We start from the raw sequence: 21,977 nt of genomic DNA on the forward strand, positions 1-21,977 counted from the left end.
TGATATGAAAGATTGGTACAGCCAAATAATGATTCTTCACCCTCAGTAAATACGAAGCAATAATTCTGAATAAGATGCAGCTAAAATATTTAAAATCAAAGTGTTATTTACTCAAATAAATCATATTTAACAGCGGCCTCCCATGGACGAACATGATAGAGCCTGGAGTGGCATTACGGGAGTGGCATTCAGGCAGGGAAACGTGGGTGTACGGGGGGGGGGGGGGCATACCATTAGGGACATGCGCAACAGGGGAGTGCGTTTTTAAAACGCCCCCCTGTGGCTGTATTATTATTATTATTTTTTACAATATCAACAAACTGTCCGTGTTTCAGGCGCTTGATCCCTTAAGAAAAATGTGCCTGGTACCAAGTCAATTTCATTTGACCACATTCTCTTTCTAAAAAAATATTTTACACTGTACTTAAGTAAAAAAAACATTACATAAAAATGTCATACTTAATGAATAATAAAAACAGTATGTATGGGACTGCGAACGGGTAGTGACAGTAAATGTTGTAATATTTTCATATTGCACAAACACAGAAATGTCACTATTGTCATATCACTGAAATAAACCCCATATGAAGAGGTTAATTATATTTTATATGAGTGAAATCTGCAAGCAGTATGTCGATATCCTAAGTTTTGTCCACAAGATGCCAGCAAAACACCGTTTTTAGAGCTGCTCGTGGAAAGCCAATTTTTATGGTACTGTTTTGCTGCTCTCCTTATATAAGATGCAAATTATAATAATAAATATACCATAGTAATGCATCACATCAGCGCAAATGCAATCACCTGAAGGTATACGATGGCACAAAGGCGCAGATGATGCAGCCTTTTGCGCTTTCATTGTGCGATTTTTCGCGCTGTGTGCCTCAGAACCCTCTGAAAGTCCCCAAAGGGCCCCCAGAAAATCCCGAAACCCACTTTGAGCCACTACAGTCATAATGAAAAGACCCATTTTGCTGAAAGAGGTGACAACACTGTTGTCTGCTATAACATTCGCCTCCTGAGATTCTCAACCAATGAAAGAACTGCTTGCAAATTCTTAACCAATCACTTGCGAGTGTGTCCTCGTTTTTGACCTATCAGTTTCGAGAACCGACTCCTCTCGTCACGGCCCCGTTTCTGACCAATCGGGGGCGAGGCCGCCTGTGCAGAGGGCTGGGCGCGAGAATCGGCGGGATGGACAAAAATCATAACGCCAAACAGAAGTACAGAAGAGAAAGATTATGATAGAGTAATAAAAGTAGCCCACCTTCAGTTTCATAGCGAGTTTTTATGTTACGAGTCCGCATTTGAAGACAGCCTTTATCTGAAGAGGACATAGCAACGCCTTTCTCTGGGAAGATGTGAATATGACTTGTACGGAGAAAGTATATGTTATAAACTGTGCTTTTAGTTAGCTCGCTGCTAGCCAGATCCCGAAGAAACCTGCAATGACTGTCAACGCTTTCTATGGATACACATCTATTAAAGAGGGATTTTAGGGAGCTGCCAAGCACAGGTTCATCTACGAAGAATTTCAGTCCTCCTACCAGCTGTCATGGACAACGTGAAATCACGCAGGTGGGTGCCAGCAGTGTTTCATTATTCAGTTCCCGTGACACAATGCACCTGTGTACAGTTAATACGACGTGCCTCATATAAACAGCTTATACTGCAAGTGCACCTGCACACTTGCACTGTAATAAGGTCTGCCTATGGGATTTATGAATAAGTAGTTAATGAATAACACCTATAGTTAATAACATACCCCGATGAAAAGTATAGACAGTGTAAAATCCACGTTTCAGATATAGCTTAAACAACCTGAAACGTGCATTAATTTGAATGGGTGGCAATGCTTCTGAAAGTTTCGCATTCAAAATAATGTTCTGTGAATGTGAAGCCAGTTTCACACAGCTGTTATGTAACAGCATCATCCTTGAAAACGCATTACTAGACAATGACAAATCAGCCAGATTAATGCATCTTTACTGCTCAGATTCACTTTTTCTGAAAATTTAAAATAAAAACAACCACAGACTAAAAAAACTCCACATCAGATAGCATGTGTCCTCTAATTATACATTACAGATTTTTGCATTAAGTCTCTTGGGTTTCTGGCAATGGAAGAAAAAGCTTCTAGACTGTATAAGTATACCATGTGAAAAATGTGGGTTAATTAGTTTAAAAATTATTCATATCAATCAGTTTTGTTAATCAGACATTATAGTCATCGCTTAAGCTAAAAGTACTACACATTTTCTCAGTCCATCCCAGTAAGTATGAATATTTGAACAGTATAGTACTGCCCCGTGCATCGTTTGGACTGCTACCTTTAGACTTTGGAAAATAGGAAACCTTAAAATTGTAACCTTGGTCTGTTAGCCTCTATAAAGGGCATTTTTCATTATGTTCTAAGATATGGATAAACTTCAACAGCAACATGATTGTTTGAACACTGGATGTAGATCAGTATACTATTTGGTGACGCTTGTTACATTTTATTTTAGAGAAAGTCCTCTATCCAATTAGAACAACTCAGAGTTATTATTTCATATTCATTGCTTATGACAGGTGATGTATTCCTAATGGATTAAACACTGAATATAAATATGGTGCTTCTTATACTTGCCACCTAGAATTATAGTTTTATATTCTTCAGTTTCAAAGTGAATAAATGCCAGGAGGTTATGCAAGTATACCCCCTTTTTTTTAAAAACTTTTTTGAACTGGACCGTTACGGCTTTGCCAGTCCCCTAACCACACCCCAGTACACCTCTTCCACCTCATCAAGACACACACACACACACACACACTTATAAAGCTCTGGTAGTGAAAGAGCCTGTTGATGCAGACCCCTCCTTTCCTCCAGTCACCTTAGGCCCCTCCTTCCTTTTCAGCAAACTTCTCTTGCCTCTTGTGAGGGAATCAGGCCATACCAAAATTCAATTGGTATACTAAAGTTTCCACTCTAAGGAAGACCTTTCATCCACATTTTCATACAAGACCTCAAGAGAGCACTCCCCAACCCCCTGTGTGTGCATGTGTGGTTGTAGAGGTCTCCTACAGGACAACAAGCCTGGCTGTTCAGGAATTTAATTTCTCCTCCATTTATTAAAGTCTGCTCCCACACTGCAAAGACTTTAGTGCCCAGCAGCAGGTTTTTGCATGCAAAAATTTTGAAATGCAGTGTGCTGACATTTTATATTATCAGTAGTTCTATTTTGTGTTCTTTATTGTGCATAATTATAATTGACATGTTATTTCTGTCTTTACATCTTCAAGACCTGTGACCTAATGCAGTCACACTGAGATCCCCGCATCAACGAACTCATTGATTCATTTGTTTGGTTAGCTAAAATGTCCAGAGTCAGTGTTGTGCAATACACGAAGAACACATTGCTTTCAGTTTTGATATGATGTGTCAAAGGCTTGTTTATTGCCCACTGATGCTTTTAGTTTTGCTTTTATTTGTCTTTTATTAATGTATTTGTTTATTTATTTTGCTATGACATCAAAAGAGTTGTGGTCAGCTTTTGGTACATGCTGCTGCTTTTCCTCAATCCTGCCCCTAAAAAGCTTGGCATAACTCACTGCTAAAGTCTAATTCTTTTAACAGGGATTTTATTTCTTTCAGATGAAGTTAAAGCAAAGAGTAGGCAAATCTACTTGGTCACAAGACCGTTTAATTACACTGAGCCTTCATCCTGTAGTAATAGTTAAGCTTCTTACACCATTCTCAAGTAATTTCTTTTTACAGCTTTGGTGTCCATGTATTGATGTCTAATATATTAGCTTACAGGCACTGACCTCATACCTCAGTCTTGGGCTCCATTTGTGGTCTAAATGTGCTCTTCTTTTACTGCCTTGTATATTTTAGCAATGATGAGGATGAAGAGCTGCAGTCCACAGATCCAGAGAGTAAAGAGAAGAGCAAAGATAAAAAGACACTGTGCAAAGTAAAGTGGTCACGAGATGAGGTAAGTTTATCAGAGATCTGACATCTGAGCTGGGAATTTGTTGGAAAGATTTAACTTGAGGCATTGCATGTTATGTTCTGCTTTTATCTCCTCGCAAACATCTTTAAGGGTAACTGTATAACAGTGTTTATGTGAAAATGCTGAACAAGATGCCTTACACGCGCTCTGTACCATTTGCTTTTTTTCCATCTCTCTTTTTCTTCAGGATGAAAAGCTGAAAAAGCTTGTTGAGCAGCACGGAACAGACTCCTGGAAATTAATAGCTACCCTTTTTCCAGTAAGCACAATTGTGTAATTTCATTAAACAAAAATGTTACTACTTTACACCATATTGGTTTATCTCTTTCAGTTACTACTGTAATGAGGTGTTGCTCTTTGTGTATCTCTATCACAGGGGAGGACAGATGGCCAGTGTCAGCACCGGTGGCAGAAGGTGCTCAATCCAGAGCTAGTGAAAGGACCATGGACAAAGGAGGAGGATCAAAAGGTAAGATGAACTCTGAATCCCTATTTTGTGCAGAAACATTGGTGACAAAATGGGTAAATGATATGGCAGAGAGGGGAGAGAGCAGTTTAGACAGGTTGAAAACACACAATACAAAGACAAGTGCCACAATATGTAATGTACCCTTTAGCTTCAGAATAACCAGGCTGTGCACATGTGCATGCTTACTTCCCGCCAAGAAGGTTTTTTTTTTCATTTTTTTCTAAAGTAAATTCTCCACTACGTCATTCGTAATAAAACAGTCTCTTCAAGTAAGAGGTTTAGCAGCCAGCCGCTTTTTTAATTAGTTTTTTTTCCTACAAAGCAAAGCTTGAAGACCTTTTCCTGCTGTTAGACCAGCGATGCATTCCTTAAATGGATCACTGTTGTTCAAGAATGTCATGAATGGTGTGTCATTCCTCCGAAATGTTGGAATCATAACAAAAACACAGATCTTACAATTATAGCTTAGCCTGCCAAAAGTGACATCACAACATTTCTCAGCCTCGATGGAAAGAGCCAAACAAGCTCTGCTGTTGCTATAGTGAAGGTTTCTAAACAGCACTGCTTCTCTTAGAAATCTGAACTCTTTGAACAAGTTTATAGAGTGGCAGAATTAATTAGGGCCCTACCCCATTCATTCATAAATCCATGAATTTATTTACTTGTGCTTCTACTGAATATCCTCCACGTGGTGGTGTTTATGCAGGTTATTGACCTCGTACATAAATATGGTCCCAAGCGCTGGTCAGTGATTGCGAAGCACCTCCAGGGAAGAATCGGAAAGCAGTGCCGTGAACGCTGGCACAACCACCTCAACCCAGAAGTTAAGAAGTCTTCATGGACTCAGGAAGAGGATCGAATCATCTATGAAGCCCACAAACGCCTTGGCAACCGCTGGGCTGAGATCTCTAAGCTTCTTCCTGGACGGTAGTGTAGTGCGTCACACACTGTCTGTTTGTGCTTCCTGTCTAAGTAATGTAAGTGAGTCACACTAGCAATGCTATCCCCTAACAGAACGGACAACTCCATCAAGAACCACTGGAATTCCACCATGAAGAGAAAAGTGGAGCATGAGGGGTACCTGCAAGATGGCTGCAAGACTTCCTCTGCTAATGGGAAGAGACGCCACAACAGGCAGTGTCCTGCAACTCCAACAGAGCCCCAGCACTGTGACCGCAGCCCTGTGGCTATGACAGCATCAAACCAGGTCCATCCTCAGTCTTTGTTTCATTTGTCCTCTTACTTAAAACATGCTTCACCTCAAACACAACATTTATAATCAGGGCCCATTTAACTGTAAAAAACTCATAGTACCGTATCACCCCAATCGATCTCTTCATTCTCAGACTGTGGGCTTGTGATATTTAAAAGTAGAATGAGAGGCAGAGCCTTCAGCTTTCAGGCCTCTTTCCTGTGGAACCAGCTCCCAGTTTGGATTCGGCAGACATCTCTACTTTTAAAATCAGGCTTAAAACTTTCCTTTTTGATAAAGCATATCGTTAGGTCTGGATCAGGTGACCCTGAATCCTCCTTTAGTTATGCTGAAAAAGACTTAGGCTGCTGCAGGCTTCCTATGATGCACTGTTTCTTCTTCACTCGCCTTCCCCTTTATGTGTTTATACACCACTGCACTTCAACAGTGTGTCTTTTGTCCTGTTTCCTCCCCTCACCCTCAACCTGTCACGGCAGATGGCCGCCCCTCCCTGAGTCTGGATCTGCCAGATGTTCTTCCTGTTAAAAAGGAGCTTTTCCTTCCCACTGTTGCCAAGTGCTTGCTCATAAAGAGACATGTTATTGTTTGTGTTTTCTCTGTATTATTATGATCTTTACCTTACAATATAAAGCACAATGAGGTGACTGCTGTTGTGATTTGGCGCTATTTGAGCTAAGTGTAATGCTCTGTTTGCAGACGGGTGGTTTTCCATTTGAGCCTCATGGTGGGCACATGATGGACAGTCTTCCTGAAAATTCAAGCTTCATATCAGTGAGTCTTTTATAAGGTTTCTTTGCATGCTAGTGGGGAAAATGTCTGACTTCTTTATTTTCTGGTCTTTCTGTAGTTGTACTTGTGATTGCTAACTCTGGAGCTCAAATCAAAAACTTGAACGTCCTGTTTTTTCTCCTAACACAAAATACAGCTGAAAGGGTGTGCGATGTCAGTGCTGTTGTTGCAGTGTTTTTATGTTTATGTCTTGTTTTCCTGATTTTCTTAACTCTCGTAACTCTTTCCTCTTTTCCTTTCGCCTCCTCTTCCTCCTTGATGTTTGTTTATTCCAGCCATCCTGCCTGGATGATCCTGACAGAGAGCAAAGAATTAAGGAGCTTGAACTGCTGCTTATGTCAGCAGAGAGTGAAGTCCACCAACAAGTGCAGTGCAGAGGTTCATGTGTAAGAACACACACTGAATGTGTGTTAGCATTCTTAGTCAGCATAGCCTGCGTGTGTTAATAGCTTACAGTACATACACTGTAAAAAGGCTCATATTTATATTAAATATGTCTTCGCGTCAAAGTGAAATAAACAGCGAGTTACATAATCTGAAAAAACAATATATTGATATCGAAAAGTTTATTTAAGTCCAAAATCCTGGCATTTGATTCTAACTGGCCTTCATTAATGAACTTTTTGCAGTGTATATATTCTAAAACAAGAATGAGGGCATGTATGCGTGTCTGTAGCCTGTTTGCTGTAGTGTTGCAATAGTAACTACTTTCCCCTTCTCGCCACTTACTCAGACTGGCCTGAAGCTGTGCTTGGTAGTCCCCCTAGCTCCCACCCCTCACCTCGCCCATTATTTTAGTTTTAAACTTGATCCCGCCCCCTCATCCCCTCCAGCCTTCACTCCCTGCCATCCTACCATACCCACACTTAGCCCGCAGTTTGGTTCTGACTAAAGCATTCTCAGTCTCTATTCTGTCTGCACTGACTGTTTTCATACTTCATTCACATTTATTCTTTTCAGTGAGCGACTTTATACTGTACAATTTTTTCCCACCATTTCCTACACATAATTTCCAAACTCGTGCAAATTAGCAATAATTTTACACCACATCTGCCAAACCCATCAGATCAGACACCATCCTGCTGCACGAGCCAAAGATCTAACAGCAGTGTCTTTAACCCCCACCCGTCCCCTGCTGCCCTCTATCTCAGAGTTTGGAGCAGTACCCAGCATGGCCAGACAGTGTGTCAGATGACACGCTAACCACGAGTAGCAGTAGCCTGGAAGAACAAGCAGAGAGAAGACCCTGGGAGGGCCCTGAGATCCCGCAGGGAGCTCCAGCACCGCTTCCTGTCTCGCCCAGCAAGTTCCTGGCTGTAGAGGCCAGCACAGTGCTGTCCACCCTGCAGACCATACCAGAATTTGCAGAGACCATGGAGCTTATTGATTCAGTGAGTAACAAATGGAGATGAACACAGAACAAACATAACTCTGTGTAAATTTGTTGGCCAAATATTGTGAATGTATTAAAGATCTACTGTAGATGTGTTTTGCTCTGCAGGATCCTGTCGCATGGAACGAAGTGGCCAGTTTTGATTTGTCAGAGACGGCGACGCCGTCCAGGCACAACCAGGCAGCCTATAGCACTATCTTGCAAGAGAGCACCATGTACAATTCAGTGAATTACCCAGTCAACGCTGCCACTACCGACTTAGGCCAAGACAGGAACTGTGCTCCATTTGGTGTGGGAGATCTTACATCCCTGACTCCCATTAACTCATCCAAACCCACCCAGGCTTCCACTGGGAGGAAGAGGAGAAGAGAGAGGGGGGAACCATCTCCTTTGTGTGACAAGACTTGCTCTTCCTTCTTGGAAAATATTTCAAATTCTCCCAAGAAAACACCTATAAAGACACTGCCATTTACCCCGTCACGAGTAATTATCTTAATAATTTACTTCAGAGAACATCTTCCCATTACAGCTGATGCAGTGATTTGACTAATATGCCATGTCTTCATTCTCCTCAGTTCTGCAACATATCAGTGCCAGAGCATCTCAATCTGGAAAACCCCGCCCTCACCTCAACTCCTGTGTGCGGTCAGAGGTGTCTGCTCAACACACCCCTTCAAAAAGATACCACACCTAAACACCAGAAAGAGAATGATGGGTAAATGAATCGGCTGTAAGCAGTATATCAGAAGATCTTTTTGCTTGCAGAAAACTAGTGTAATCACAATTACAAATATGTAGTTCCAGGACTCCTAAATTCTGCAAAACAGTCATGACTCCAACTCCGAGGACACCCACTCCTTTCAAAAATGCTTTGGCTGCCCAGGAGAAAATGCACGGGCCACTAAAGAGAGAGGTAAATTTGCCAAATTCTGGTGCAAGCAGGTGAACATATTGCTGCCTTTTTTGTGGTTATACTCATCCATTTTTGTTTTGCAGCCACAGCCTTTGGCCTTTCTCGAAGAAGACATTCGAGAAGTTCTAAAGCAAGAGACCGGAACAGACATCTTCAACAGAGCAGACTTACAGCCAGATTACAGAGTGTGGAAACATAACGTAAGTCACGAAATACAACCTTCATGACCTCAACACCTCATCAAAAAACTAAGAAATAATTTTATTTCATTTTGATGCTTCAAAATTAGATGGATGGCCCAGCTAGAAAAGTGCGCAAGTCTCTTGTCCTGGACCCTTGGGGCAAAGAAAGCATTAATACTGAACTTTTCCAAGACCAGCTCGACGATGCACAGGTAAGCCTCTCTGACCACACTTCAAATCAGCTTCAGGTCCTGGAGCCCTTTCCAAGTAAAAGTATTTTTATAAATACCATGTAATTACTATTACTCTTAATCTACTGCTTTCTTAAAACCTGCACCATTCAAAGAATGCCATGTTGCAGGTGTCAGATGAAGGTCTACTGACAAGCTCTTCATTGGTTTCTCCGATCTCCGAGAGAGACGAGTGTGGCCATTCTGTGACTTCTGGGAAAGATGAGCTCTCATTAGGAGTCGCCGTTCATACTCAACACTTTACTAGCCCTCGGACGAAGAAGCTTCCGACCTCTAACAAAGCAACAAAACACAACACTGCACAGGTATGACGAAACAAAACAACTGTCATTAATGTCAATGTGTAGTTAATGCTGTGAAAAGGGTAGAAACAGACAATCACAGTAACCACTGATCACCTTCTGTGCAGGTGAGTGAGTGGGAAGCAGTGGTTTATGGAAAGACGCAGGACCAACTGATCATGACAGAACAGGCTCGTCAGTACCTGAATCCCTACCCACCGTCCACCTCTGTCTCAAGGGCGCTTGTGCTTTAAAGCCGTCCCCTCGACTACGCAGGCAGCACTACATCTGTCCGACAACTAAAACCTCCACTGAATCTTGTAAGAGACAATCCAGTGAAGACAAATTGTTTTATTTTTCTTCTGAAGCAGAAGTGCACTGCCAGTGACGTCCATACAGAGGTTTTGTTCTCAACGCATTTTGAGGTAACTGCCCAAAGTGTTCTCTGTTTGCCAGCAGTCATGAGCAGTTTTGTACACATACAAAAAGGCTTTTTCTTTTAATCAACCTGCACATAGAGTAGGCTGCAGAAATAGTGTGTATCACCAGCAGCGGCTGCTTCTGAGTTGTATATTATTAATATATTGTTTAAAGACATGAAAGACATTATAAGATGTAGCGCTACTCATTGTTTATCTCCTCCTGCATGTTTTTACTAAACTGCCCCACTGCTGTTAGCAGATAAAAAAAACACGTATGTGCAGCATTTGTAGCTTTTTACCGACACCCGTGTACAATGAAATCACGCCATGGGTTGTAAACTGACGCAGTACAGACTTCATTCACTGGCCACTTTATTGGGTATATCTGCTCGACCGCTCATTAACGCAAGGCATATCATATGGTCAAGATGATCATATGATGTGAAGTTTACACCGAGCGTGAGAGTGAGGAAGAAAGGTGATTTAAGTGACTGAACACAGCATGGTTGTTGGTGCTCAGAAATTGCTGATCTGCTGGGATTTTCCATCACTACCTTCTCTAGGTTTTACAGATACAAAATTCAAAATGGGTAAAAATGGCCAGACTGAAGGCAAAAGTAACTCAAATAACCAAAATATGCAGAAGAGCACCTCTGATGTAGCTGAGGGGCTACAGCAGCAGAAGACCATACCAGATGCCACTCCTGTCAGCTAATAACAGGAAACTGAGGCTTTAATTCACACAGGCTCCCTGAAACTGTACAAAAAAGATTGGAAAAATCTTGCCTGGTCTGACGAGTCTCAATATTCAGATGGTAGGGTCAGAATTTGGAGTAAACGACATGAAATCATGCATCCATCCTGCCTTCCTGTACTCAAATGGGATCCACAGACAACAGACCCCATCAGATCCAGTCACCTTTGGGATGTAGCTGAAAATCTGCAGCAACTATGTGATGCTATCATGTCAATAAGGATCAAAATCACTCAGGAAAGTTTCCAGCACCTCGTTGAATCTGCGCCATGAAGAATTAAGACAGTTCTGAAGCCAAAAGAGGGTCTAATCCCATATTAGGAAGGTGTACCTAACAAAGTGGCTGGTGAGTGTGTAATGTTACTATTGATTTTTAAATGAGAAAAAAAATGCACTTACATGTTTTTTGTGACAGCAGTGTTATGTTAAGGAGGAATGCCAATCGGACTCCATGTGAAGTTTTTAGGATGGAAATAGGAAGCTGTCAGTATTGCACTATTGAGTTGACTTTGCTGCTGAGAAAGGAGCAGTATTTTCGAGGGCAAACTGGATAGCACTTGTGATGGTATTTTTTTATTATTATTTTATTCCTTTTATAACACAGCGTTTCCTTTCCAAGGCCATAGAGTCGGTGGAGACATCGGTTGAATGTATTTCATTGCAATGTACATGTGAAAGAACCTCAAAAATGGAAGGGTACCTTAATGTTTATTTTTGTTTGTTTTATTTATTATCTGACAGCTCTAAGGCTTAGATATTAATATAAATCGGACACCGTGAGTTTCGAAGAAGTTTAATCTTGCTGCCAAAACAGCCTAAAAACTCTCACTTGCTCTAAAGCAGTTCTCTATTAGGGAATGAATGGCCGCCATTGTTTTGGTCAGACGTTCGTATCATTAGTGCTCAGCAACAAGCATTTTGTTGGAGAAGGATTTAGGTTTTATGTGAGGGCTGTAGGTTTTATTTATTTAATGTCTACTAATTTATTTATTTCTAAAAGAAAACATTTAAGAGAAATTATTGAGAAATTATATTGTCTTTTTTTCTTTCAAAATTAGGATTGGGCAACCATTCAGTTTTTTATTTCTCCAAGTTAGAAGAACAAGCACTGCAACTGATTTAATGTTAATTTCTTCTCCTGATTAGGCGAGAGCTAGCAAATAACCTTTGCATAGTTGTACGTGTGATTTTGTAAAATATAGATAGGATGTATGTAGGTAGCGGGACTCCATTTCTGACCTCTAATCATAGACTAATTGCACTTTTTTTCCTCTTTGTTTAAATGTAAATGTTCATTCTCATAATGTAGTTCCAGTTCTTACCTTTTTTCGTGTGTGTATGTGTTAGATGGGTGTTTCCTTATGTTTGCTCATGTTTGCTCATTCATGTTTGAATGCTGATGTTAAGATCATGCTGCTTTATTTACACATGTTCTTTTCTCCTGTTTTGCTGCAAAAGGTGTATTTAAAATGCACTACGTAAAAACCTTGTATTTTTAGACAGATGGCTTTGAGCTAAAACACAAAATACATATTGGTCAATACATATGTTATTACAATTCTGTCTCCTAAAATGCTGGGCTGCTGTGCAGAATGCAATATGTTGCTAAAACCCTATATTTAATTGTAAACAGTGCAAAGATGTCGTTGGATGTTATGTTTTGATACTGATGCCAGTAATATGTTTCAAATAAGGTGAAAACAAGGGCTTGTTTACCACTGACTACTGCTTTTTTAACACTATGAGGAAGGCAGGTGCACTAGTCTGAAAGCAAAATGTTTTCCCATTTTTAGATTTTAGTGGTCACCAGCTCCTAGTCCTCTTTGTCATATTTTTAATTTCTTTATGACATGTCCGAACGCTGGGCTGGACAGTTTAGCACCTGCTTTCTTCACCTCTTTCTTTGGAGCAATATCACCAAGCATTAAAACGCATATTAGCCGTGCAGTGTGCACAATGCAACCGAATATCATCTGGCTTTTTTGAGCTGGACACTCATAACAAGTTGATTGATCCGTCTCCCTTTTTTAGCCCGGACAACACATTGTCCACGATGTCAGAGATGAATTACAGATTGTGATTGGTCAGACCACAGGACAGTTTTTCCCTTCATCCAAGTCCGTTTTAAATGAGCTTGGCCCAGGCAGCTGTATTTCTGGATATTGTTAGATTAATTTTTTTTCTATTCTTACTTTGAATGCCATTTTTTATTACATACACTGTGGGCAACTGCAAGAAGCCGTTCACTGAAAATGGTTGTCAGATGTTTCATTTTAGTTTCAGTGTCAGCTTCACTGATGTTCTCTGGAGACATCACATTTATTACTGAACTATTAGCCCACACAGTCTCACTAAGTGAAGGATGCCTCCCTAATTTGCCTTGGTCACTATAGTCACTACAATGAACCTTTCTAATGTAGTATTAGTATTTAAGCTGGTTTGAAACACCTTGTTGGCATCAAGTTCAAAATAAGTGCAAATCTTTCTATTTACATTTTTTTGTCTTGTTATCTTTGTGACATTTTAAACTAAATATAGGGCTTAAAATGTTTGCAAATCATTGCATTCTGTTTTTATTAACATCTGTACAAGATCCAGATACGATCTCTGCTGCAGCCATTGTCTCCTTGTATCCTGCTGAACTACCCTTGAGTGAGATGTCACATGTTTCTCTGCTCACTCATTTCACCTTATGGACAAGAACAAATGCACTCTCGAACCATCCTTTAAAAAAAGCTCCATAATCTGGTGAAGTAACACTATAGCTACATGTATTTTTTTTCTTGTATCATCTGCTTTAGTGGATCCAGTAATGGCTATAATCTGGATTATCCTGCATTAAGTATTTGAGTGAGAATAAGAAGGGAATCTTGTCAGGGAAATCAGGTGGAAAGATCAGAAGAATATGGTACACAACGCTAAAAACAGACTAAACAACTTTGTAAGATGTTTACTGTATATTTGGATCGGGTGGCTGAGATCTGTCTAATCTGTATATATTTGTGTCGTATGTTCTGTGTGTTGGTTTGTACATTCCATTTGTTAAAACCAAGATAATCTGTTTGTGTGTTAATGACATTGTAACATCATAGGTTGCAAGGGCATTAAGTACATATAAGTACAGGATAGTAGCAGCTGTCATATACTATTGTAGTTATGCATGAGCAGTACACAAGATGCTGGACTTTGCTTTCATTTACAGGAGAATCACACATGTAACACTTGAGTTATACTATATAGCATTTTCAGTTGAAACCATAATCGAGGTACCATAGAAATCCTGCCAGCTGTCTTTGTAACCATGTACTTAATTTGGCTAAATAAATGCATTTGTTGGATAATTTTAAAGGTATTCTGACTTTCTTGTGTTTGCATTTTCACTTGCCATCAACTGCCAAAATGCCTTTGTGCAAATTAGTATACGTTACATGCTGTTTTCTGCATAATAAAGATTTCTGATGATCGCTTAGTTTTTCTGACACGTTCACAGCGGGCATGGCGACACTCTGACGTCTTGCCAAAAACTAACGCCACTGAAAGCTTTTTCTTTGTCTTTTTAAATGGTGAAAGTGGAAATTGAAATATTCCACCTTTAATCATGCACTCTAATTTTTCCTCACATGCAGCGTGGACATCTAAGCAGGTGAAGGCTGGGTGTGACAACTCATGGAGTGGTTTGAAGATGACCTCTCTGTCATGTGTGTATGTATACGTTGGGATGCTGTCAACTTGGCCTGGGGTCCAGGGACACGAGCCCCCTCCACCAGAACAAGAGGCCTCTCCACAGGGTCAGCTGCTGGCCCTAAAGGGGCCCACTCACCCATGACTTAATGCCCCTGAGCTCCTTTGTCCTTTGGGCTGTTGGTTTTACAGGCCCATTCACTCAATTGCCCCCCAAATGGAGGGAGAATGTGACGACTTGCCTTATGCTGAAGGAGCGGCAGTGCGCATGCATGCAAACAATGTACACATAAACACACGAGCGCCACATGCACGCCATGTCCACTTAATCAATCTGTCCTCCTTTGCTTTCATTCTGGTACAAGAGGGCCTTTTGTTATTGCGTGACCCGCACTATGAGCCGAAAGATGTCGGGGACCCTTTGCTTCTTAATTGGTTATTGGCAGCAGCCCTTCCACTTTGTACCTCCTGCATGTATTTAGTTGAAACAATGACTTACTGAAACACTATATAGACCTAAAATAAACATATAATTGCTGTTTTTGGATGAATTACATTTAACCCAGATATACAGATTCTCTTCACATGCTGTAGTTTCCACTGATTTAATTACCGTATAATGTCCAGTGCACGTTTGCCCCCCTTCTGTATCTCTTATCATTCAGTCAGCTTGACTAGGTAAGGTATGTGTGTGTGTCCATTTTTGGGTCTACCCTTTGCACCAAAGACATGAAACAGAGCCTACAGGCATCTGACCAAATCTCCTCGGCCTTCTTTCTTTAAGCACACACCCATAAGCGAGTGCACAAACTCTCTCACACACACTGTTTGCCTTTGTGTATGCTAGACAGCAGATGGCAGCCCATTATAGGGCTGACAGAGCAGTCATCTGGCAGGCACCCCGGTTACCCCCTCCTTCCACCTCTCCTCCCCCACCACCCAAAAGACACCCAGCACAACACAACAGGGATAGGAGCCTTTTAGGCGGGAGACTGTATCTGTGTGTGTGTGTGTGTGTGTGTGTGTGTGTGTGTGTGTGTGTGTGTGTGTGTGTGTGTGTGTGTGTGTGTGTGTGTGTTAAAATTGGACACTGGCCTTTCCGCTCTATATAGGTCACTGTTTCCACTGTTGTGTGTGTCAGCGCCATGTGAGGTAAGTCAGGCTCACATTTGACTGGGGATTTGCCAGGCTATGACTTACTTTCAATGGAAAGTTTATCTCTACAGTATGGAGGACTGATGCTGCTAAATAAAAAATTTAATGGAAAAATACATGTATGTATTAATTATGTAAAGAATAAAAAAAATGATAATAATGTTTCATTCAGCTTCTTTATCAATTTACCTTTGTAGTATTATCTCACACATCTTTATTTCCTTTATTTTTAATTTTTCATCTTTCACCTTCTGACACTTTTAATGACAGTCAGTAATACAGAACACAGAAAGAATTCAGTTCTTTCTGTGAAAGATCGGGTCCTCTACCTGAGGCCTGGCAGCTTGAGGATCCTTCCTTGGACTGTTCTGGACTGTTCTGGACAGAGATCTCAGATGTTGTTCCTGGGATCTGCTGGTACCACTTGCCCAGCTTAGGGGTCACTGCACTGAGTGGTCCGATTACCATGGGGACCACCGTTGCTTTCACCCTCCACAACTTTGCAAGCTCTTCTCTCATCCCTTGGTTTTTCTCGAGCTTGTCATGTTCCTTCTTCCTGATGTTGCTATCACTTAGTATAGCTACAGCTATCACTACAGCCATCTTCCTCTGCTTTTCTACCACTACTATGCCCAGTTGGTTAGCCATCGCCAGTTTGTCTGCCTTAATATGGAGGTCGCACAGGACCTTAGCTCATTCATTACCAAACACCCTAGGGGGTATGTCCCATTTTAACCTTGTGACTTCCAGACCACTTGTACTTGTAGCTTGTAGCTGTAGCTGTAGCTGTCCTCTGGTATTACAGTCCCCTCAGCTCTGACTAGCTTCCTTCTCTTTGTCATCATCCTATTACACTTCTCCAGTCTGAACAACATTCCAATGTTGTCGCTGTATATCCTGGTGGTATGGATCAGTGCATTGATGTCTCATTCACTCTTGGCATACAGCTTGATATCACACATGTAGAGGAGGTGGCTGATGATCGCTCCATTCTGTTTTCAATAATCTCACTGAGGGGGTTCAGGCCTATGCAGAACAGCAGAGGGGACAGACCATCTCCTTGGCAGATCCTACACTTGATGGTGACTTATGCTATTGGCTTGAAGCTGGCCTCTGAAGTTGTTCGCTACATCCCCACTGAATTCCTGAGGATGGCTCTTAGGATCCTGTTGATCTTGTACTATTCTAGGCATCCAGGATCCATGTGTGGGGCACTGGGCATAGGGTTTCTTACAGTCAGTCCAGGCAGTGCACAGGTTGGTGAGCTTGGTCTTGCAGTTTCAGGTCACTGTTCTGTCTACCACTGCTTGGTGTTTTGCTCCTCTGGCATTCCTGCCTATTCCTTTTGGTGCCCCGCTCATGTATTGAGCCATGTATCCAATAAGACACTTAAGCTCAATTATATTAATTTTAAAAAATTGTAAAAAAAAATAATAATTTTGCCATATTTTATAATTAATGTAAAAATTAAAAATGACAAAAATGTTTGCAATTCTTTTTGGTGCATTTGTAGACATATTTATTTATTTATTTCATTTCATTTAAAAATATTAAAGTTTTTTATTGTTTATTTTGGATTTTGACAGTTTTGATCCTCCATACTTTATACCCGATATCCAGCTACACTTACAATAACTTTGTATATATGTGCATACACTCAGTTCTTTTGTCAAACTCCAGAAGTAATCACAAAGTTATTCACAATAATTCCTTGACCCTATATAAAAGTGAGTCATAGGCTCGAGGTAAACTCTAACAGTAAACGCTACAATATTCTCCTTGTGAATGAGAGTTTGCTACAGGACGAGTGGAGCTGTCTGTCTTTGTAACATTTACACTCTTCACTGTGCAGGACATGTCCTCCAAACACTGGCCCCAGAGTGACTGCCTCCTGCAGCCTTTATAACAAAGGATTATACAACAGTGAATATCAAACAGCAAGTGGAGGAGGGGTGTATTTCCCTGTGGAGGTCAAGGCCAAAGTTAGGATTTTATGTCCTCTGCAGAAGGTAATCTACAGCCCACCCTATAGAGATCCCACCACAAGGACAAGGCTGGGAGGCACCACTGAAAAAGAAAGACTACATGCAACTTCTGAGAGCTGCTTTGTAGTTGCTGGGGCAACTGGCACAATCCCTGGTCTTTTGGCAAAGCTTTCAGCAGGCCTCAATCACACTTCCTATTAGAAAGAAGGGAGGCCCAGTGTGTTCAAAGGAAAATGAACAGGAGCCTAAGCACTGAGTCGTACACCGAGGCATGTTTGGACTGAAATGAAATCATCATACAGTCACGGAGGGTTTGCTGGTTTTATCATTATCACAGTAACATATTACAGCATATTAAATAGACATAGACACACATTAACAAATCACAGGAAAAAAGTAAGGAACATAACAAAACCAACAGCAGAAATAACATTCAATAAAGGCAGCGTTATAGAAAAGGCTAAATTTAATAATCATGAAGCATCACTTCCTGCTTCACTGACTGCATCTAACTGCTACGTTGTTTGAGCTTTGATTGCAGCGACTAATGTTGTACAGTTTTCAGAATATAAGCCTGACTTTAGATTAGCTGAACTGGGCAGAAAAGAGCAACACCTTCAAACTTTCCAGCATGTTGCACTTGAGACAACACCCCCATCAGTGATGTCACGGCATGCTTTGCCCATCAGATAAAGTGGGTAACACACACACAAACACACACACACACATACACTACTGTGACATCACTAATCAGGGGGTTTACATTCAGCCTTCAACCTCCTGCTTGCATTTAGAAAATCCTGATAAAGCACAAGTACAAGCCCACATCAGGAAATTCAAAACTCATCTGCACATTTCAGAAGCTCCTCTACCCCCTCATCCTCCACCCCGAGTGCAACCTCACCAAAGTGATCTCAGCTCAGCCACCCAGGACAAAGAAAAGGGTTTCTTAGTCGCCCTCGAAGGCCCCATTGGTGGCTCCCTGGCATTCAATCTTTTTCCGGCACTTGGACAAGATCCTGTGGAGCAAGTTTGGAGATCTCTGTGCCTGGGGCTGAGAGGCCACGGGCTGAGGCAAAGGGATCTGGGAGCTCCGAACCAGGAAAGGGCCTTCACGCTCACCCTGGCCCTTCTCCAGCCCCACTCCTCCTCCACCTCCTCTGCTCCCCCTCTTGAATGCCTGCAGAATGTGTCCACTGGGGGACAAAGAGGAAATAACAAACACAAAGACCCTGTTTATTCCTTATGACCCAAATTCCACTGTGAGCAGACAAGATGTGAAGAGGCCTGTGGGCTTATGTACAGTATGTTTGTGTGTGTGTGTGTGTGTGTGTGTGTGTGTGTGTGTGTGTGTGTGTGAGAGAGAGAGAGAGAGAGAGAGAGAGAGAGAGAGAGAGAGAGAGAGAGAGAGAGAGAGAGAGTATGCGCTATGAAATGTAATAGATTTTATTATAATAAACCAAATGTGCTGTATATCAAATAGTTCTTGCAGGGGTGTATTTGACTGTTTTTTCTTTTAGATAAAAAAACAACAACTACAAAGTCTTTTCTTTCCCTCTTGCTCTTCTTTGGCCCTAATGAGATGCAGCACTGTGAGAAGGGGATTGACTAGCTTGTGTGCGTGTGTGTGCGTGTGTGTGCGTGTGTGTGCTTAGCAGGCTCAGTAATCAGTGTGCTTTGTCAACTAATGAGGGAAGAGAGGGGCCACCTGTTCAGGGGTGCTGGGCGGAGAGCAGTGGGGTGGGATTTGGAGATGGGGGATGTGGGGAACATCTGCCGAATGCTGGGTGTATGTGCATGATTGTGTGTCTGTGTGTGTGTGTGTGCGTGCATATACTTGATAAGAGGGAAGCATGAAATTATTGATGTGTGTGTTTACACCTACTTCCCATATCTGCCGCGCTCACTGTCACCGGGTGTAGTCCTCACAGATAAACTCCTCCGAAGGCCTTTGGGAGGCAGATTTGCCTGAGAGTGGAAACATAATGTTTTTAATTCCACCTTTTATTAATTATTTAATAGTAAATAGACAGTAATTATAAAATAGAGTTATTTAAAACACTTTTCTTCTTGTTGTTTTTGATTTTTTATTTTATTTGTGTTGTTCAAAAACATAGAAGTAATTTTTGATCATGTCTTTTTGTTATAGCAAATAACATAAATCAAACTGACATTATAAAAGTTTTGATAATACAGGAAATTTTTTAAACTTTTTTCAGAGAATGGTGAGAGAATAGTTTATAGTTATTAACTGTTAGTGAGGAGCATGTTATACTTCTTAACACCTGCTGTGTTTGTCAGTGTTTAATTGCTAAATTAGAGAAGGTAAAATTGTGAGAAATCTCTTTGCTTCTGGTCAATCACTGCACAATATGAGCTCGCACCAAAACCAGTGCAAATATTATGCATTTAAGTCTGAAATTTATGAATTACCCTTTATAAATATCCCTTATTAAATGTGCAACAATTCAAGACTGACTTAAGGAAACAGCTCTCATAGGCGTTTCTAAATTCTGTCATGACTGTAATATGTTTATGTAGGCACACATTTGGTTCTGGCTTATTTAAAACATACATGTGACAAGCAGAGCAGAGAGGATAATATAATCTGTCATCTGTAAGCTGCAGCAGCAACAGTTCTGTCCACTTTCTCTGCATTACTGAGCACATTCAAGAAGCCAACCAACCTGGCGCAGCTCCATCACGCATGAGGCGGGGAAATAACCTCGCTGCCCATTCTGCAACTTCCCAAACCACCTCCCTTCCTCGTGTTTGGACAGCACCAGGGTGACGTCACCTGGAGACAGCTCCAGCTCGTCAGGCCAGTGGGGCCTGTACCTGTGCACCACTACCATCTAATGGACAAAAGGAGAATTACAATAATTTTTAACTCTAATTTGAATATTCAATATTGCAAGATTAAAATTCAATGCTACATTTATGTTAGGGCAGAACTTGTTCATGATTAGCGTCCAGCTCCTTTTTTTTACAGCCCGCAGATCAGAGTCGGTGAATGGAAAGGATTACGTGTGAAGACTTGGATTAGTTGTTATTTAGTGTAATGGTAACTCTTAATCAGGGTTTACCCTTCATTATGTTACACCTGAATATTATGTGAGAGAAAGTGGAAAACTAAATGCGTAGTTTTGCAGGAAACTGATTAAACTGATGCAATGTCACATTCATATCCATTAGTCTTTGACATATATAAGCATACATAAACCTGTGAATTGAGTTCTCATTTTCATATCAGTGCAGTTAAACATGCAGATTTCTGTTGATGAAAATTAAGAAAAAAGTGAACTTGCCTTTTCAGCTTCTGCTCTGTATCGATACCTCCCTGTTTATCATCGAGAGCAGAAATGAATCAGCAAAAAAGGGTTATTTTCAACATTTTTCATTAATATGCAAATGTCCATAAGAAGACCTCGACATTAATGCGCGCACATAAACATCTGTGCAGCTAAATCTTTATGTACACTGTCCAGAAGGAGGGAAAACAAGGCATTTATCGGTCAGCTGGCACTGGGCTTGCTCTTGCTAACCACATAAATAATGTCCTGCTAAGCCACACTTCCCTGCAGATATGATTCCACTCACCTTGTGGAGCAAGGACAGTGGTGAAAACCTCAAAGTGTTCATTGCTGTGCATGTAGATGCGCTGCATCTTGAAGATCGGACGCTCTCACACTGTCCGGGACTACTGAGCTCTCACTGCAATACCTTAAATAAATGCAGCTGACTAATCCACTGCAGCACAGACTGGAGCTGGACACACACACACAGAGACACACATACACGTGACCAGGGACGAGTAAAATCTTAGTTTATGTCAGAAAATGTATGATTGTTAGAATTTTCTTATCACCTGACGCCAATGCTTTTTATTTTGGAATAAGAGGCGGCATCTTTCTCATATGTCATGCTTGACCACTCCATCTTGCTGCCAATGTCTATTGTTCTTTGACCATCTGGCCACATGCAAAAGAAGTTTAGTGCTTGCTCAGATGTGAATGAGAATTCATAATTTCACCTCATCAGGAGTGCTTGATTGATTATTGGCTGTGCCCCACTTTCCTGTGGCCTGGGTGAGCAGGGACAAAGATGATAGGGCTGGGGACAGAGTGCCCGACCGCTCAACAGATGGTGATTGAAACCCCACCACCGCCTCCCCTCTCCAGCTCTGGTGCGAAGGCGCTTGGCTGCGAGCTTGCATTAGTGATAAAAAGGCATCCATCACTAAGATGAGAGATGACTCAGCTGGAGCTGGACAGCGCACCCCGCAGCCTTGGCGACAAAGTGAGGATACAGCACACGCAGAAGGATTTGACTTTTTGTTCTTCTAGACAATCCAAACAGAAATTACGCGCAGTCAATTTTCACAAATAATTACAATCAGTGTCAACAGGAAATAAGGTTGTCAGAGGATCATGGATTATCTAGGTGAACAGAACAAGAGGTGCGTTTGTGTGCCGTCTGAAAGTGGAAACACCTCTA

The 21,977-nt window shown here is 41.3% G+C and overlaps 2 protein-coding genes across 6 annotated transcripts; one reads left to right on the forward strand and one right to left on the reverse strand.

The window, feature by feature from the left end:
* Positions 1–1,161: 1,161 nt before the first annotated feature.
* On the forward strand, positions 1,162–14,007 carry mybl1 (MYB proto-oncogene like 1). 5 transcript variants are annotated; one of them, XM_085418667.1, is made up of 16 exons: positions 1,162–1,575; positions 3,875–3,974; positions 4,180–4,251; positions 4,369–4,461; positions 5,168–5,388; positions 5,476–5,668; positions 6,371–6,445; positions 6,739–6,849; positions 7,615–7,854; positions 7,947–8,339; positions 8,432–8,571; positions 8,655–8,769; positions 8,853–8,969; positions 9,059–9,163; positions 9,298–9,507; positions 9,612–14,007. In XM_085418667.1, the coding sequence occupies exons 1-16, from the start codon at positions 1,553–1,555 to the stop codon at positions 9,735–9,737; spliced, it is 2,334 nt and encodes a 777-aa protein (XP_085274793.1). In that variant the 5' UTR covers positions 1,162–1,552; the 3' UTR covers positions 9,738–14,007. The 5 variants fall into 5 exon arrangements, with proteins under 5 accessions (XP_085274793.1, XP_085274794.1, XP_085274796.1 ...); XM_085418668.1 differs by having other exon boundaries at positions 9,313–9,507; XM_085418670.1 differs by having other exon boundaries at positions 7,965–8,339.
* A 3,067-nt stretch (positions 14,008–17,074) lies between these two features.
* LOC146662189 (uncharacterized) lies at positions 17,075–21,460 on the reverse strand. The gene is made up of 5 exons (XM_085417782.1): positions 21,081–21,460; positions 20,789–20,820; positions 20,168–20,335; positions 19,366–19,448; positions 17,075–18,676 (listed from the first exon to the last, which is right to left on the reverse strand). The coding sequence occupies exons 1-5, from the start codon at positions 21,145–21,147 to the stop codon at positions 18,430–18,432; spliced, it is 597 nt and encodes a 198-aa protein (XP_085273908.1). The 5' UTR covers positions 21,148–21,460; the 3' UTR covers positions 17,075–18,429.
* Positions 21,461–21,977: the final 517 nt, after the last annotated feature.

This window comes from Rhamphochromis longiceps, linkage group LG9 (assembly GCF_057381845.1).
Source record: "Rhamphochromis longiceps isolate RC_006_pf linkage group LG9, R_longiceps_female_GT1.1, whole genome shotgun sequence".
Classification (NCBI taxonomy): Eukaryota; Metazoa; Chordata; class Actinopteri; order Cichliformes; family Cichlidae; genus Rhamphochromis; species Rhamphochromis longiceps.